We start from the raw sequence: 19,275 nt of genomic DNA, 5'->3' as shown, positions 1-19,275 counted from the left end.
TCTTTTTTTAAGAAACAAAAGAAATGGCAGTTGCTATTATTGCCTGCAAGCATGCACATTCTTTTTATTTGAGAACTGTCCTGGAGATTTAATAGATTAAGTGTCTCCTCCCCTCCGTTCTAGGGAGGCATTTACATCTCTCCTGGTCCCTTCCTTTTCCCAGATGACTTCCCTGTTGGATCCTTACAATGCCAACAAGTCTCTGAAAAACCTCCCCGTCTCTTCTGTCCCTGTCTTATTAGGCTGGGCAAGAGGGAAGGAAGTGTCGGGAAACAGCTGGGATCTTCTCAGCTCATTTATTTGGTAAACAAGCAGGAGCTGAGAGGGATCCAGGGGCTTTCGATGTTGACTGACTTGGCCAGGAGAGATTTGGGGGAAGGTGCTGAACACATGCCAGTTCTCAGGGCCGAGCGAGCACAAGTTGCCAAGACAGAAGGTGTATTTGGCACAGAGAGCTTTGTTCTGCTGCTTAAACATTTGCTTAACCCTGAAACCCTAGGTCTAGGTTTTAGCAGAAATGGTCCAGCTGTTTACACACAGACCACTGTGAAAATGGCTTTAATAAATGATTAACTCCAACGTAGACACAGACCTCACTTTCCTGGCTCGGGTTTAAACCAAGGGTTAGTTTAAGATAGGTGCTAGTCGGAGTGTGGAAAAGTCACCTAGGTGTTTGGTAGGGCGAGGGACTGAACGTGGCTCGAGGAGGATTGCTCCTGGGAAAAATGTATGAAGGCATTTATCTCAGGGCCCTAGGTTCCTCCCATCTCCTGCCATTATCCTCCACCAGTTCTAGTCCAGTGTCCTCTCTGGACCCATTTTATCAAAGGAAAACCTTTCCTCAGACACAGGCCCCCAGTGCACATATAGGCACAGCTTCCAGCAGCTCAGACTCTTGGCAAGCCCTTTGGCCTCTCTGAGATTATCTTTCATTTGAACGTGGATAGCTCACTCCCACACCATGCCCCGCCTAAGAGATGAGGTCATGTTGTACGGAGTGTAAACGTCTGTACAAGCGACCCATTATCCTAAGCTCTACTGCGAACATTTGCACACTGTGAGAGGGGATCTGGACAGGCCTTCATGAAAAGTGAATTAATAAAATTAATGCCTGGGGTTGTAAGGCAGGCAGGATGGCTCAGTGGGGGAAGGTCCTGGCCACCAAATCTGACAACCTGAGTCTGATCCCTGGGATCCATATTGTAGGGGAGGATTGACCTCTTCTTGTTCTCTGACCTCCACATGTGTGCTATGGCATGCATGAGCCCACACACACACTAAAGAAAGAAAGAAAGAAAGAAAGAAAGAAAGAAAGAAAGAAAGAAAGAAAGAATTATAATAAAAAATAATTAGGGCTTAGACTAGAGCTGAAGCTCAGTATGCCTTAGCATGTGCAAGGTCTGGGTTCCATCCCCAGCACTAGGAGAAACATTTCTTAAAGCAGCAATTACACAGCACTCAGGAGTCAGGGGCAGGGGGTCTCCGTGAGTTCGAGACCAGCCTGGTCTACAGACTGAGTTCCAGGATAGCCAGGGCTACACAGAGAAACCCCATCTTGAAAACCAAAACAAACAAAAAGCAATCACAAAACACCAGGCCTATTTCTAGATCCTTTCCTGTCTTAGCCAGTCCCCACGCTGACGCGGTGATGTAACCAGGATAATTCGCTTCTGTTTTAGAGAGAGACATGGAGGCACAGCTGCTTCTCAAGCTTCCACTAAGGTCTATTGAAACTGCAGCTTGGGCAAACAACGTGTCCTAGGTGTCACAGCTAGCGAGTGAGTGAGAGCTCTGAGCCTGAGGAGGGTGTTCTGGAGGCCCTGCTCTTGAACCTTATGCACCTCTGTTAGGAGACGGACTGCTGGTGTTTAACATGGCACAAGAGGTTTGATCTGAGCAATCATGCCAAATTGCTCCATGAGCTTTCTAGTTCGGCTTCTACTGTTTCCACCCCACATATCTCACCCCCGGGGAAACTGCAGATTCATCCTGTAAGATCTCAGCTAGTGAAGGCTCGCCTCCTTTCCCAGGGAAGATCAGCCACGTCTCTTCTTCTGCCTCCACTGCCTGCTACACTCAGCTTTCCTAGCCCGATCCCTGTGCAGAGTTACTGAATTTGTGTGTTCATGTTGGCAGATTTCTCAGGCGCTGACTGGCTGCAGCACGAAGGCCAGTCCTTGCAGGCACTCAAGGTTTATGTGTGTGTGAACTGCTCTTCCATCACTGTTTCCATGCTGGGCTCTCTTTGCATCTTTCCCAGCCCCTCTCCTTGAAAGACTTTCACTCCAATAAACGTGACCTTCTTTGTCCTGCCAGTTGATGAGGTAGGCACAGGGGGCAGACAGAGAGACTGCTGGCGGAAGATGAGCCCTAAGAATTTAGCTCCTTGGTTAATAACTTCATGACAACTCTTGGATAGAAATCAGTTTATATAGCATTGACCCAAAATACAGTTTTTCTACAACTACCTTGTCGTTCAAACCCTTGCACAATTGCTGAGTTCGAAATGGAGCCAACAAAGATAGGCCAACAAAGGCCGCCATTGATAGAGGTGGGGCAGGAAAGAAGACTAAGAACGAAAGTGGAAAAACAGGAATTCAGACGTTTGGCTAGATACTTCCTCCCAGATCTAAACTTTCTTGTCTGGCTGAAAAACTACGCATGTTTGGCAGGATCTGTGTAGGAAAATGGGCCTTTTGTATTAGGAGGGGAGAAGCCAGCCAGCCCCAGGTCAATGGCTGGTCCTGGGTTAGCAAGCACACATCTTACTTAACACCTGTGCAATATAGGAATATTCGACTACTGGGGGGGGAGGTTTGGGTGTGCACAGGTCTATACAAATGGGCCCTGTGCTGGGTTTGTACATGTTCCTGTAAAAGAAAGGAAAGAAAAGGCATGATAAGGGTTCCTAGCAGGAAAGGGAAGACCAGATCTCTCTCCCTTCTGGCTTGTTTCACAGTGTGCTCTGGCTTCTAGACCTGGTATCCATCTCTGGGCTCTCTGAGCAGAACTCTGGAGACATGACCTCCCTTATACCAGTGCTCTATGACCAGGTCTTGTGTGTGTGTGTGTGTGTGTGTGTGTGTATGTTTGTGGCTTGAGTTTGTGCATGTGAGTGCAGTGGCCGTGGAGAACAGAAGAGTGGTGTGTCAGATCCCCCAGAGCTGGAATCAGAGGCAGGTGTGAGCTGTGGGTGCCGTGGGATCTGAGGAAACTAAGTCAGGTCATCTGTTAGATCAGTACACACTTTTAGCCACTGAGCCATCTCTCCAGCCCCAGGTCCAGTTTTTCAAATGAGAATGTTGGGAGTTTCTCTCCAGTTTCCTGTAGAGCAGTGAGACTTGTCTCAGAAAGAAAGAAAGAAGTAAAAAAAGAAAAAAAAAAAAAAAAAGCAGCAAGCAAGAAAGGAAGTAAAAAAGCCTGCTTTGTCCAGTGGATTCTACTTAGACTGGTGAAAGATCCTAACTCCTTTTTTCAGCCTGTGTTGTCAAGATGGTTATGCTGGTAGCCTGATTTGATCATTCAAGGTAGGCATGTATTGAAATATCACATTTTATCTCACACATACTGTTATCCCCAAAGATTTAAGGAGAAAGACCACTTTCCCAAATGATCATGGCCAAATTAATCAAAACCAGCGTTTAAAAAAATTTTGTGTACACGGGCTGCCTCTCCCTAAGTCAGGGGTCAGCACTGGACAAGAGCAAGATGAGGATTTCAAGGTGGTCAGAACAACTTTTTGAAATAAAGACATGGCTGCATTTCCTGGAACAGGCAAGAACAGAGCCATTTGTAGTTAAGGTTACAGGTGGGAGGATAGCCTAGTCTTCAAGAAGCAGAGATTTAACCACAAACAGGAAAGAACCTAGTATGTCTCCATTATAAGAGGTTCTTCAAACCCAAAATGGAGGCAGGCTGGTTCATCAATACATAAGTAATTACTATTTGTCATCAAAAAACTGAAAAGTTTGTGCTTGTCAATACAGTCTCTTGGTTTTTATAGATTAAGTATGGTGATTTTTTTAAACTATTAGGCATGGTGGCATTTGCCTATAATCTCAGCACTTGGAAGGTAAAGACAGAGGGAGCAGACATGCAAAGTCAAGCTGGGCCTGGTGGCACACACCTTTTAATTCCTGCACTCAGGAGCCAGATGCAGGTGGATCTCTGTGTGTTCAAGGCCAGTGTGGTCTACAGATCAAGTGTCAAGCAGTTGGGGCTACACAGTATGACCTTGTCTAAAAAAACAAAAACAAAAACAAAAACAAAAAAGGAAAGAAATCGAAAGCCAGCCTCTGTGCCTCTGCTACATACTGAGGTTAAAGCCAGGAAGCAAACCAACAAACAACAACAAAGAATTACTGTCTTCAGTGGGCCAATAGGATGGGTCTCCTGGTTTCTTTTGTGCGTTCAGTGGTACCTCACTCCTTTCCCCATACCCTGCCCTCAAAAATAGTACCTGAGTATTTGTCAGCATCACATGGATGACAAGAGGTTTCTCCTTTATTTGAGTAAGAGTTGGCTGGACAAAGCTTGCAGAAAGGGGAGCCCTGCTTGGAGGCGTAGGTGCCGGGCTTGCAGGGAAAACACTCTGAGGTGTAGGCCACCCCTAGGGAGAAAGAATGGTAGAGAAAGTGAAAGCTTGAGCCCAAACATCAGGGCCCTGGGCACCAGTGCCTGCTCTCCCCTAGAAGCCAAGAGTCCTGGCAGCCAGCAGCAGACCCCAGATCCAAGCCCACTCTCTGTACCTGTTATGGCGATGTTTCTAACAAGCACAGGCTTGGACACTTTGGACCACACTGAGAAAGCTGTGGTTCTCCAATAGAGGACGTTATTGCCTCTATTTAGCTCCACCTAAAAAGACATGAAGTCGCTGTTAATTCATCACAAAGACCGGCATTGCTATCTTGCCTCATTGGTCCTCTGCTGAATAGGCAGAGTCTATCCTGACCTTTTTCTTCATCTTCTTCAGCTCCGCCTTCTGAAGCTTTGTCTTTCTAACCCTCTCCCATGCTTCCCTGATCCTCCATGTATGATCTCTGCATCATATAGACTACAAGCATCTCTTATGGAGAGATCATAACAGGACCAGAAGGGACTGGCAGTAAGGGAGAGTGCCATTTGCTCATTCTTCCCTGGTTTTCCAGGAAATGCATCGCAAAGCTGGAAAGCTCTGGCTTCTGGGATGAAGCCACAGGGGCAAACTGAGCTGATGCAGCAGCCATGAGGTGAGGAATCACTGCATCTTACACACCTCAGACTCCCCCCATTCACGGGCACTGGAGCAGAAGCCGTCCTTGAGGGCCCTTGGCCCCTCCTCTGGGAACCCTGGGGACAGGGACAGCCGGTGTGATACTCACGCTGTGGAATTCCCATCCTTTCTCCGTAGTTTTCATCCACCTGGAGTCATCAGCATTGGGCTGGCACTGGTCATTCTGGACCTGAAGCAGAAGGGGTTTGGGAGGAGAGGCTCAGCTCCTGAGGAAATGAGGGCCTCGATCCACACTGGGTGATGCTCTACAACACCGTTCTCCCTGGAGAGGAGCAGCCAGTCCCCTCCAGGACCAAACCGAGAACACACAAGCTACATACAGCAATGTCTGAACATTGACCTCAGAGAACAAATTTGCAGCTCTGCCACTTGCATGTCATAACAAGCCTGAACAGGATGAAACATTTAGGAATTTCACAGGCTCTGTCCTCCCCACCTCAGGCTTTTCTCTTCAGCTCTCCAGGCCTCAGCTCATTTTGCTCACAGTTTTCTCTAGAGGGAAAACCCGTAAAAAACAAACAAACAAACAAAAAACAAAAAACAAAAAACAAAAAAAAACCCAAAAAAACTCCCAAACATGGCTACACTTGTGATCGATCCTTACAAATGAATCTGAGCCTCAGGGAGTCTGGACCTTCCCCTCCACCCTTTCTCCCCTCCTTCCATCCCTCCCAGCTAAAAGCTTACAAAAAACTCAAAGATGATGCTGGAGTCCGGGTAGTAGTATTCAAAGTTAACCGTGCCAGACTGCTTTAGGTTGACGGCATACATCAGTGTGGCTGTGCATTCATCTGTGTTGGAGGCGATGTAGTCTCCCCGGGGAACCCACTTGGACCTGTGAAGGAAGAAGGACCAAGCGCTATGGCAACAGTGCCTCTCACAAGGCTTTGTGCTATGTGTTGGGTTCCATGTTCTCCTGTTAGGAGACTCCTAAGTCTGGGGAATGCCAGACTTAGGAGTCAGATGCTGAAGCTTGGACCTTGTGGTAGTTTGAATAAGCATGGCCCCCAGAGACTCATATATTTAAATGCTTGGGCCCAGGTTAGCAGAACTGTTTTGGAAGGATTAGGAGCTGTGGCTTTGTTGGAGGGGTGAGCTTAAAGGTTTCAAAAGCCCATGCCAGGCTAGTCCCAGCCCCCCCCTCCCCCGCCTTCCGATCAGAATGTAAAGCTCCTGGCCACTGGTCCAGTGCTGTGCCTGTCTGCTTCCCATCACGTTATCCGTGGACTAAGCAATTCCTCCAATTAAGTGCTTTAAGAGTTGTCTTGGTTGGGTGGTGGTGATGCACACCCTTAATTCCAGCACTTGGCAGGCAGAGGCAGGTGGATATCTGTGAGTTTGAGGCCAGCCTGGTCTACAGAGCTAGTTCTAGGACAGCCCTGGCCACACAAAGAAACTCTGTCAACAAGAAAAAGATGCTTGGGTGTGCCTCCATGCTTCGTAAAACTGGACTGGAGGTAGATGGCAGGTAAAGCTTTCCATCAATTAGCTATCGAACTACGTGCTTCATATTCAGGATTTATGTTCATCAATAAGAGGAAGAGCTATTGAATAGATGAGAAAACTGAGGCTTGGAGAGTACCTTGACCAATATCATGAAGACTTTAAGTGACAAGCCTGGGATTCAAGTTCAGACCTGCTCCGCCCCAATGTTGTCAGAACCCATAAATGAACGCATCCTTGAGAACTCAGAACTTCGTCCAGTCTAATCCCACTTGTTTTTCCAGAAACACACACTTTACAATGCTACATGTATACTGCTTTTATCAGAAAGGGATGGCAGGAGAACCAGAGATGTTCAGTCTTGTCTTGTCTGTTTAGGTTCACCCTATCCACCTGGCCCAATGGCTCCCACTCATTCCCCACCACACTATCTCCTGAATAGCCTTTAAATTCATTTTGTGTCTGGCTCTGCTTCCTCCAATCCCTTGCCACACTACGATTGGTAACGTTCAGAAGAAAAACATGAGCAAACCGCTTCAGTGCTCTAAACCTTTGAGATGACTCCATGTTGCTCTTGGGACACATGCACATTCTTACCTACACTTTATATAGCAAACCTATAGGGTTTCCTCTCAGTTCCTATGCCAAACTTCCTCTACGCCTGGCCTTGCCCTCATCCTCCAACACATTTCTTCCTCCTCCTATTTAATTCTTCCTCCAATCTTATAATAAACAATAATCAGACAGACAGACAGATAAATAGATGTTGAGAAGTCATCCTGTGTCAAGCATGGCTGTGCACACCTTTAATTCCAGTACTTCAGAGGCAGAGGCAGGTGGAGCTTTGTGAATTCAAGGCCATACTGCTTGACACAATGAGTTCCAAGTCAGCCAGGGATACATAGTGACACCTGTCAAAAAAAAAAGTCTCCCTTGACTTTATCTGCTTCTACAAGAATGCCCTGAGTGCTGTCTGTTTCTTTCCATAATTCCACTCAACCTTAAAATTTTAATGTATTATCAGCCATTTAAGAACTATGCATATGAACTATGCTAGAATGAGTATATAGCTATCTAGCACACAGCCTAAAAAATACAACACAGTATAGCTTTCATAGAACTAAAAGATGCTAAGCAGGTTTTTGTTAGGGAAGAAAAGCCATGAGCAGTATCACCCAGCAGTAAACCCGGAACGCCACAGTACTGAACTGCCAGGCAAGATGTGCCCAATGAAGAGGCGGCATGAAAGGTTACGTGGGCAACCAAACAATCTCTGCTTAGATGTGAGGCCTGTCCCACAGGGGGTAATTTATGTCTGCCATTGTAAATTTGGTCAAAAGCCCATAGGCCTTAGGTAGGAACCACCTACTGTTGTTTTGCTAAATGGAAAAGTCAAACTACCTTCTAAATATTCATGTTTATGTTCATGAATTAGTACTGCTGTCGACCTTGGTCAGAGAAGCTTCTTTCTGCAGTAGGCAAGAGTCAGAGGCAGAGTCTAATGGCCAGTCTAAGTGCTAAAAATAAGTGAACGTTCAATGTTCAGCCCTTCTGAGTCTCGGGGAACATGGTGGAAGAGGGATTAAAAAATAGAAAAGACCAGAGGAGGGGAGGAATGCTGTGAGATGCTGTCTTTCGGACATGGCATGGGTGCTGTACTCAACAGCTCATGGTCACTGTGGTTGCCTGTTCAAGTCAAGCCAGTATGGATGGGGGGGAGGGGAGATGAAGCCCCACTCCTAGCTAAAGAGCCGTTCGAGGGGCTCACCTTTCTTTATGGGTATGACCTCTGGTAAGTCACCCGTGATCCAGGAAATAACACCACAGCAGGCACATGCCAACAACTCTAATTAAACTGAATCATATATATATATATATATATATATATATATATATATATATGATCAAATATATATTACATGTTGGGAAGAAGAGAGGGTCCAAAGGGAGTGGAAGGGGTCTGAGGGATGAATGTCTTCAAAATACATTAGGTATATAACATTGTCAAGGACTAGACAAACATTGTTGAAAGTCAAGCGAAAAAGTCACGCGCAGCAGAAACCACCATGCACCTTCCCTAGCCCCTCCCCTCTCTTCTTGCAGTTCTCTCCCGGAAAGCCAACTACCAAGGGGGTTGTCTTCTTAACTCCAGTGTTCATCATTCTCATGAAGTTCTCTGTCTGTGTCTCCAGACAACACGCTGCGTCCTGGAGTTCTGCATGCTTTCAAATACCATCGTAATTAATTTTCTAAAGCTTAGCTGGGAGGGAGGCTCGTGTACAACGGTAGGGGGTTCATCCAGACTCAGGCATGTAGCTCTTCTTTCTGTGTGTGAGGATACATACGTGTGTGTGTGTGTGTGTGTGTGTGTGTGTATTGGGGTGGAATCCAGGGTCTTATCTATGCTAGATACTCGCTCTTTCGTACATACATCCTAGCCCTTCCTTTCACCTTTCCTGCTGTCTAATATTCTTTGTGTGGTTCTAGTTTATTTACTTACTACATTTATTTATGACTATTGGACGTTTAGAACAGTTCTGTTATTGCTCACGTTCTGCTGTGAACATTCTTGTTCCTGTGTCCTTCCACACAACTGAGTGAGGTGCGTGGAGTGAAGTGCAGTTGCTAGCTCATTAGGGTATGCGAACTCCCAGCTTCCCCGACTGCTGCCGCCTTGTTCCCCAAAAGGTGTATCAATATACGCTGGCTGGCAGCTTAAGGGGGTCCCTGCTGCTCCACAGCCTCTCCCCGTTGGGAACTAACAGACTTTATGGTTGCCATGTGACGTGGTGGGGAGAGTCGCCGTAGGATGTAGTAGGGAGTTCAGAGTCTAATTGGGCTTTAATCTCACTTCCTTGGTTGCTGGTGAAATTATGCATGATTTCTAAAGCTTTCTTGCCTTCTGGTGTCTTCTTCTGGCCATACTTTAATTCTCCGTTGGCCTGTTTTCCTGGCTAGCCTGTAGGTTCTGAGGGGATAGAAACCAACCTCGTTTTGCATAATAATGTACCCCCACCCCACACATACGCTCCAGTCTCCAGTTCTCAGCCTGGCACCCAAGGACCTCAAGGGATCAAACTGATGATGTGAGAAGAGGGCAAACTGAGACAGTTCTGCTATTTCTTTTTTTTACACAAGACTAGCCCAAGACTCGAAGCTGGTTAACAATGGCCATTAAGGGAACTTAAGCCAGCCCGCAGGGTCCCCCACTGTGTCTGTGCCAACCGCAGAGCCTCGAAAGCTCAACAGTCAGTACTGTTCTTTGCTTGTTTGTTTGTTTTTCCAGGCAGGCTTTCTCTGCGTAGCTCTGGCTGTAGGCCAGGCTGGCCTCAGATGCACAGAGATCTGCCTGCCTCTGCCTCCCAACTGCTGGGATTAAAGACCTGCGCCAGCCCTGCCTGGCAACAGTCAGTATTATTGTGAAAATGGAAACAAACCAAATTCTTCCAGAGTGACCCACCTATCCTAGCGGCGTTGGTTCCCTTGTTGAAGGAGACATTTAATGCTGTGTACCCCACAGCATCAGGTACAAGTAACGCTTGGGGCTTGACGAATGACGAAAAGGATGTCATAATGCATCACAGTTCCGGTGTTTGCTAGTGTTGTCCTCGGTGAAGACACTTCGCATCCCATAACGACATGCTTGGCTGATTTCTGTCACCAGAGGCTTGGCTCTAGATCCGGGATTGGACCTGAGTCCTTGAACATGCTAGGCCTAGGCAGTACCACCAAGCTGTACGCTCTAAGCCTTTGCTTTCTTCTTAAAAATCCTTGCGGGGTAGTGGTGGCGCACGCCTTTGATCCCAGCAGTAGGGAGGCAGATGCGGGTGGGTCTCTGGGAGTTTGAGGTCAACTGACAGAGGGACAGCCAGGACAGCCAGAGAAATACTGCCTCCCCCCTCCCCCCAATTCCTTCAGGTGTATTTATTTTATGTGTATGGGTGTTTTGTTTGCATGTATCTCTGTGCCCCACATGCGTGCCTGGTGCCTGCAGAGGTCAGGACACTGGATCCCCTAGAACTGGAGTTACAGACAGTTGTGAGCCGCCACGTGGGCCCTAGAAATTCTTTAGAGGAGTAGGCGGTGTTCTTAAGTACCGAGCCGTCTGTCCGGCCTACCTTTGTTTTCTTAAAGAAGAGCCACACTGTGTGGTCCAGGCCAGAAACTCTCTATCCTCCTACCCCAGTGTTCCAAGTGCTGGCATCACAGCCATGTGCCAGAACACCTGGATCCAGCTTTCACACGTACACTCTCATTTCATCAGTACCACAGTCTTTAAGAACAGTACCATTACCCAGGTGTGCTGGCACATGCCTTTAATCCCAGAACTTGGGAGGTAAAGATCCCTGGATCTCTGCGAGTTCAAGGCCAGCCTGGTCTACAGAGTGAATTCCAGGACAGCCAGGGCTACACAGAGAAACCCGGTCTCGAGAAACAACAAAAAGAACAGTACTGTTTTCAGTGCCACTATTTGAGATAGTCTCACTGTGTATCCCTACTGTGCCTGGCACTCACTGGGGAAGCCAGTCAGCTGTTGAACTTGGAGGTCCACCTGCCTCTGCCTCTTGGGAGCTGGGATTAAAGGTGCACGCCGCCACACTTAGCTTTAACATCATTTTAAAATGAGGAATAGCCTTAGGCCAGTCACCTGTGATCTGATGCATTTTTAATTTTGTGCTTTTTAAATGTCTGTTTTCTTTCTTCTTTCTTCTTTCTTTCTTTCTTTCTTTCTTTCTTTCTTTCTTTCTTTCTCCTTCCTTCCTTCCTTTTCCTTCCTTCCTTTTCCTTCCTTCCTTTTCCTTCTTTCCTTTTCCTTCCTTCCTTTTCCTTCCTTCCTTCCTTCCTTCCTTCCTTCCTTCCTTCCTTCCTTCCTTCCTTCCTTCCTTCCATCACAGGGTTTTTCTTTGTGTAGCCCTGGCTGTCTTGAAACTCACTCTCTAGACCAGCCTGGCCCCAAACTCAGCGATCCCCCTGCCTCTGCTTCTCGAGTGCTAGGATTAAAGACGTGGAACACCGCCAGCCTGCTGTTTTTCTTTCATGCTTTTTACAGTTACAGAATTTGGCCTTCTGCTCCTTTCTCATCCACTAATAGTCATAACACCTTATTCTCTGCTGTGCTGGTTAGTTTTAAGAGTCAACTTGACAAACATAATATAGACTCAGCTGGGAAATATATTTTTTAAAATTTTATGTATATGAGTGTTTTGCCTGCATATACATTAGCACTCCATGTGTGTGCAGTACCCATAGATGTCAGAAGAGGGCACTGGTCACTGGGTTACAGACAGTTGTAAGCTATCTTATGGGTGCAGGGAACCAAACTCAGGTCCTTTGCAAGCACAGCAAGGCCCCTTAACCACTGAGCCATCTAGTCAGCTCCCAGGAAGTGAGTCTCCCCCCCCCTCGCCAACATTTCTCTGTGTAACCTTGGCTGTGTTCCTGGACTCTCTTTGTAGACCAGGCTGCCCAGAACTCATAGATATCTGCCTGCCTCTGCCTCCCAGAGCACTGTGATTACAGGTGTGAGCCACCACTCGTGGCTTCAGTTACTGGCTTTAAAAATCTCTCCAGATGACCATTTCTACTGAGGAGCAATCCTCTCTCTTCCTCCTAGGGATGTTTCTGAATGCCTTAAGATCCAAGCTCCAGGATGGTCTGTGCCTTGAAAACGAAGTTGTTATTCATCCACATGCATCCTGCCTCACTGAGGGATCATGATTTCTATCCCTCTCACTGCGGCCCCCAGAGGGAGGTGACACCTTCCTCTTCCTGGGTTGGAGAGTGACGGAGTGGACAGATGAATGCTCTGCATCTTCTCCCAGGTCAAACGACACAGGATGGGAGCCAGACTATTTAAAGCCACAGCGTCCCTCAGCTTCTCACTCGTATCTTCTCTAGCTCTGCCCCCCCCATGTTATTTTGATAAATGGTTATGGTATATAAACTTGAACTCTAAAGTAATATTAAAATTGGATGATTGGCTGGGCAGGGTGGTGCATGTCTTTAATTCTAGCACTTAGGAGGCAGAGGCAGGTGGATAATTGTGAGTTCCAGTCCAGCCTGGTATACATGAGTTCCAGGACAGACAGAAAGCAGAGAGCTTTTCTCAATAAAAACAAACAAACAAACAAACAAACAAACGCAGAAACCCAGAAGATTAAATGTCTGCTCTGTGGCGATAGAAAAGTAACTAATACATGAGATCTCAAGGGCTTTAGAGGATCTCATTCATGAGCCGAAGCTCGCTCTCATGCTCTCTCTCTTTTCCTTTATTTTTTATTTTCCTTTAATTTTTTTTATTAATTACAGTTTATTCTCTTTGTATCCCAGCTGTAGCCCCCTTTCTTGTCTCCACCCAACCTCGCCCTCCCTCTCCCTTCTCCTCCCACGATCCTTCCCCAGTCCACTGATAGGGGAGGTCCCCCTCCCCTGAGCCAAAGCTCTGTCATCCCCAAACTCACAACAACATGTCAGGCAAAACCAGTTTTAGAAGTTTGGCACCAGCTGGGTGTGGTGACACAAGCCTTTAGTTCCAGCACTAGGGAGGCAGAGGTAGGCAGATCTCTGTGAGTTCCAGGCCAGCCTGGTCTACAAAGTGAGTCCAGACAGCCATGGCTCAGAGAACCTCTGTATCAAAAAGAGAGGGGGGGGGCGGGAAGAAGTTTGGCACCAAAGCCAGAGATACAACCAATACTGTGTTCTTATCAGGTTGATGAAGTTTATACGGTGACTCAAGATTCCACAGAGAAAATACAATTATTTTTTGTTGTTGTTATTTTGTTTTTAAAACCTGGTAGGCCATTGGATGCTTGTTGTCCTTCATCTGCCTGCCTCTTTTTCTGGACCACTAAGGGACAGACATCTCCGGATGTCTGTCAGTCAGTGGTAAGCTTAGGAAAGAATGGGTCCAGGTCGCAGGTCCACTCCTGCCCTCCTCTCCAGGGAGGGTGGCGTCCTCCTCCCTCCAGCCTCAGGAGTGCCACGGAACACCACCCAGAGTGCCCCTCAGCCCCTTGCCCAGGAGGCTTGTGTGCTGTTTCCCAGACTCACGAAGTGCAGTTCTCAGTGGACTCCGAGACGCTGTCATCAACTTCCAAGTTGGCCGAGAGGCTGGCAAAGCCGTGAGGCAGTTCATCCCACTCATCAAACCGGATGCCCGTGCCAAGGGAGTAGCGGCCCTCTGCGCAGGGCTTGCAGGACTGGTCCTTCATATCCAGAAATTCCCCGGCATTGCAAGAGAAAGCTGAAAAGCAGGGCAGGGACAAGGGACGGGGTGCTGAGATCATGGAGATCTCTGGAGGAGTGAAGGGGTTGAAGGCAGTCTAAAGCCCCAACCTCAGGGTCAGGATCTCGGGGTCTGGACCCCTAAGGGACTAAGGGACATCTTGTGTGATATTTATGTGGTATGGTCACAGGAGTAAGTCATGGAGACAGAAAGCAGATTTGTGGTTTCCATGGGTGAGGTAGGAGACTGTGGAAAGCCCATCACCAAGAACTTTCTTTTCAGCCTCTTAGCACCCCAAAACTTGAGTGGTTAAGAGCTGCTGCAAACAGCTGGGTTGTGGTGGTGCACATCTTCCATCCCAGCACTTGGGAGGCTGAGGCTTGAGTTTCAGGACAGCCAGGCTACACAGAGAAACCCGGTTTCAAAACCTGACACCCCTCCAAAAACAACAAACAAACAAACAACATAGTTACTGTGAAGATTCTAATGGCCCTGAAATTTGCCCAATAAGGGCTGGAATTTACGATATGTAGGAAGTGGTATCTTTGGAGGCAGAGGAAGTATTGTTGTGAGTTCAAGATCACCCTTGTATAGAAAGATCTATGCAGCCAAGGCTACACAGAGATCCTTTTTCGATTAAGAAAAATAAAGCAAAAGTAGTCTAGCAAAAGTAGTTGAGCCTCAATAAAACTAATGTTTTTAAAAAGAAAAATTTTAAAGTCAGGCAAGGTGGTCACTAGCCTGTAATCCTACCACTTGGGAAGGGGAGGTGGGAGTTCAAAACCAGCCTCATTTACATGTGACCTGGTTTTGTTGTTGTTTGTGTGTGAGAGAGAGAGAGAGAGAGAGAAAGAGAGAGAGACTTGGGTAGTAGGCTCTGCCTTGCTGGAGGGCTTTGGGGCATATCTCTGACAACTTGTTTCCTTGAAGCTGCTTCAGCCAGGAGGATGCTGAGTCTTCTGGACCAGCCTTCATCTCCCCCTTACCCTTGGCCTCTGTTTCTTCCTTTCTGGTTTTTCTGCCATGGTAGTTGAGTTTGTCAGCATCAGCTAAACCACTGCAATGCCTTCTTGACTACTGTTTTGGCTCATTGTATAGCCTTAGGTATCTTTTAACAACCAGGATTCCTGCTATTAGTCTCTCTTTTAAGTTAAGTGTTTGTTTTGGTAGCACATACACTCGGATTGGAACTATAGAGAGATTAGACAATAACAGCAGGGGCACAGCTTTCGACTTCGGGTTGTGACGGTAAGCTTCTGGCCTGGTGTTCAGCCTTCTACAATTTTCCCGATGCTAACTTTCCAGCCCGGCAATCCACATCTCTCGTCTCCACCCTAACAGGCCTTCTCTGTGTAGCTTTCATGCTGAGCCCTAGTCCCCTGTGTGTTCATCTTTCCATCTCCAAACTTCTTCTCTGGTCCTCCTAGCTACTCCTTATCCAAAGGATCCTTTTTAAAAAAGAGATTTATTTATCTTTATGTATATGAGTGCTCTATCTGCATGTACACCTGCATGGAGTAGAGGGCATCAGACCACATTATAGATGACTGTGAGCCACCATGTGGTTGTGGGGAATTGAACCCAGGTCCTCTGGAAGAGCAGCCAGTGCTCTTAACCGCTGAGCCATCTCTTCTGCCCCCAAAGAATCCTTAATTCTGACTATTTCTCACAAGGTGCTAACACACATTCTATCTACCTGGTATTCTTGGGGCCCTGGGCTCCCCGCCAGGAAGTGACTGGCTCAAGAGGGGACACTGCCATCACGAGAGGTTTGCAGAAGAGATAAGCTGAATTTCTGCTCCCACTTCTGTGTCCTAGTGCCTGTAGACAGGACTCACGAAGCATGGGTGCATCACCATGCTCACACACACATAGTAGGTGCTTATGTATACACTTGGGGCTCACTGATGTCCACTGTGTCGATCGAGGATGGCTCTTTTGATTTTGTTAGTTAAACCTCAGTTCTGCCCAGATCCCAGTCAAATCCATTCTTGAACGCTCACACCCTGAACCAGACTCTGGGCTAAACTGATGCTGGAATTTGAATGCCCTTAATCTCCTTTGCAACAACAGTGGAGAGCATCTTCCTCCCTGAAGTGATGCCCAGGGCATTTTAAAAGCCTGAATCTGCACAGGCTCGTTTTCTTCGGTTTCCTTTTCAAGAACAAAAGCAAACTGGAATATTGCCTAATGACTGCTGTGGCTGGTGGGTGCAGATCAAAGAGAAAACGCACAGACAGGCAGGAAAAAATAACGAAGGGCGTTTGTGTGTGTGTGTGTGTGTGTGTGTGTGTGTGTGTGTGTGTGTGTGTTGAGACAGGGTCTCTCTATGTAGTCCTGACTGTCCTGGAGCTTTGTAGACCAGGCTGGCCTCTGCCTCACAAAGATCCCCCTGCCTCTGCCTCCCAAGTGCTAGGCTTAACGAAGGGTGCCACTCCTCCTGGCTAAATAAAATTTCCCCACCTGACTCACATTATGGAAGGGTTGTGGGGGAAAGACCTGATGTCTTGACTATCAGGAAGAGCCTGGCTTGGATGGCAAGAGGCTTAGGTTAGAGGTCAAGGCTAAGCATGAGGGAGACCTTGGAACAGGAAGGCTGCTTACAGCACTCGGTGCCCTTGACGGGGTCTGGGAGGCTGGTGCATAGGCCCGGGGTGTGTGGCACGGCGACCCTCCACCTGGATCCCATGCTGTCGCACGCTGTGTACTCATAATGGTACTCTGACTGCAGGGGAGAGAACAGTGGGCAGTGAGCAGAGATCAAACATTGACAGGTTTCTGCCCGGTATGAGGGCTGCTGACACCCTTCGTTACAGCAACGGCCCAAGGACCCCGGCAAGGAGCTCGTGGTACCCAACAACGACAAGGCCCCAGTGATTTGCATCAGCTTTTTCCCACCTGGCTGTGGTCTAGTCACTTAGAACATTTGGGTATGTGTGTGAGTCTCTTTGCTGTTGTGTATACATGATGTCCCGGCTGTGGGGAGGAATGAGGTCATTAAGGAACAGACTAAGGCTGGCTATGGAAGTCAGCTGGTAGAGCGCTTGCATAACACAGTATGCTTAAAGCTCTCACTTTTAGGATCGGAAGTTTAAAGTCACCCTTGGCTGTATTTTGAGTTCAGGGTTAGCCCTGGCTACATAAGACTGTCCCCTCCAACCCCACCCCCCACCCCCAAAAATCTAAAAATAAGAGGAGTTTCCCTTGTCCAAACAGTAAAATTTAAGAACAAGAACATTTCCCTGAGAGGCTTGCTCTTTTCTGGGAAGAGACAGAGGTTGGGAGGTAGGGAGGGTGGGAGAGGATAACTGGGGGAGAGGGGAGATGGGGGAATTGGAAGGAGTGGAGGGAGGGGGAACTGTAGTCTGGATGTACTGTATAAGAGAAGAATTTTTCTTTTTAAATGGAAAGAAAAAAACAAAAAACAAAAAACAGCCGATAGGCAGCTCAGTCTTCAAGTGGGTCCCCCAGCATGGGGAACAGGGGCTGTTGCTGACATGGATGCTGTTGCCTGCTCCTCGATCACTTCCCCCTGGCAGGGCAGCTTTGCCAGGCCATAGAGGAAGAGGGTACAGGCAGTCCTGATGAGACCTGATAGGCTAGGGTCAGTTGGCAGGGGAGGAGGGTGCCCCCTTTCTAAGGACTAGGGGAAGGGGGCAGGGAAGAAGATCGAGGGAAGGTAGGGCCAGGAGGAGATGAGGGAGGGGGCTAAGATCAGGTGTAAAGCGACTCAATTTAAAAAATAAATTAATAAGAAAGAAAGGCACTCTTCCGTGTAAAATGAATAAAAAAAAAAAAAAGAAATTAAAAAAACCCCAAGGACATTCTAAATGAAAGGCTTCCCCCTCCCCACAAATGTTTGTGTGTGCGTGTGTGTGTGTATGTGTATATATATGTGTGTGTGTGTGTGTGTGTGTGTGTGTGATTGTCACAACAAGCTTTGCTTCTAGCTCTCCTGCTCAAAAAGACTCCAAAACTCCCATTGCGTCATGTCATTTTTAGCCCAGCATTACACACACCTGTCCCTCTTTTATTTCTCTGTGGGGGGGGTCACTCACTGCCCAGCTGCTTTTACATGAACTAGAGCAACCAATATGGCACAGCTGCCAGGTCAAGCCCTAAGTAAAACAACGAAATGCACTACCCAGGCAAGGAGACTTGGCCGGTACAGCGAGAACCCTCAGCGTTTCCACTCCTTCAAGCCTCCCGGTAAACCACGGAACTGACGGCTTTTGTTCTGTCACGTCTTTAATGGTCCACGCGGCCCCAGAGCTAAGCCACGCCTGTATTTTGTGTTATTGTATCTATAAGCAAAGCAGAATGAACGTTTCCCTTCTGTCCACATAAAAGCACAGCTCTACAGCATGCGTGATTGCAAGGAGCTGCCCACGGGACAGGCTGAAGTCTGCTAACCGATCCTGTCAGGATGGGGGAAAAGCTTTACTTTTGTAAAGCAGCACGCTGTCTTATCATAAGATACATAACCTTTCCAGTTAACATCTATAAAGTCAATGCGTAGGGATGGTAAAGAAGCACTGTGTCATATTTTAACCGATTAGGACTTTTTCTTATGTGCTACATTTAAAAAGGAGCATGTCTTGGGGGAAGGTTATCTTGGATTTGCTGAAATATGGTGAGCATAGTTTCCAATCCTGGGACTCCAGAAACTTGGTAGGAGGAAAGAACAATTGTAGGTTACATCCTTTTTCTCCCTTGAAACTATTTGCAGAGTACATTGTCAGCCCAGCACGTACAAGTCCAGGCTGGACCAGTATGGCTTGGACAGTAACCTGAACTTGCCGTGGTCATCTTCAGGAAGACGATGAAGAACAGAAGTTGGGAGAACTGAGGCCTTTGTGTTTGTGTTTGTTTGTTTGTGACAGGGTCTCACACAGCCCAGATTGGGTTTGAACTGTGTATGTAATCCTTCTTTTATTTTTGTGTACACAAGAGTTCTGCTTGTATGTTTCTCTATGCACTGTGAGCATTCCTCATACCCACAGTGTCCAGAAGAGGGCATTAGGTCCTTCAAAACTAGAGTTACAGAGAGCCTGCTGTGACCCTGGGAGATGTTCCTGGGTCTTCTTCTAAAGGTGCTCTTTACTGCTCTGCAGCCCTGAACCATCTCTCCAGCCCTGAACACTTTTTTTTTTCTTTTTTATTACACTGATCTGCTTGTGTTCAGGTGTGGGTGCATGTACTGTGGCGCGCACGTGGAGGATAGAGGACTTCTGCCACCATGTGGCTCTGTCTCAGTTAGGGTTACTGCTGTATGATAGCCATGACCCAAGCAACTTGGGGAAGAAAGGATTTCTTCAGCTTCCACTTCCACATT

General features: G+C 47.3%; 1 protein-coding gene across 4 annotated transcripts in view; it reads right to left on the bottom strand.

Annotated features, from left to right (window-relative positions):
* Positions 1-19,275, bottom strand: part of Elapor1 (endosome-lysosome associated apoptosis and autophagy regulator 1) — an 81,327-nt gene that overhangs the window by 21,462 nt on the left and 40,590 nt on the right. For 2 of the 4 annotated variants that reach the window (XM_021631722.2, XM_021631721.2), the window contains exons 2-7: positions 16,545-16,665; positions 13,766-13,958; positions 5,960-6,107; positions 5,361-5,441; positions 4,749-4,854; positions 4,460-4,609 (exon numbers count right to left, since the gene is read on the bottom strand). In XM_021631722.2, coding sequence (XP_021487397.1) covers positions 4,460-4,609; positions 4,749-4,854; positions 5,361-5,441; positions 5,960-6,107; positions 13,766-13,958; positions 16,545-16,665 — 799 coding nt within the window. The remainder of the gene's footprint in view (positions 1-4,459; positions 4,610-4,748; positions 4,855-5,360; positions 5,442-5,959; positions 6,108-13,765; positions 13,959-16,544; positions 16,666-19,275) is intronic. The other 2 variants (XM_021631723.2, XM_060392888.1) reach the window with 2 other exon arrangements.

Source organism: Meriones unguiculatus, chromosome 10 (genome assembly GCF_030254825.1).
Source record: "Meriones unguiculatus strain TT.TT164.6M chromosome 10, Bangor_MerUng_6.1, whole genome shotgun sequence".
Classification (NCBI taxonomy): Eukaryota; Metazoa; Chordata; class Mammalia; order Rodentia; family Muridae; genus Meriones; species Meriones unguiculatus.
The sequence above is the reverse complement of the archived record's forward strand: the minus strand, read 5'-3'. Positions and strand labels throughout refer to the sequence as shown.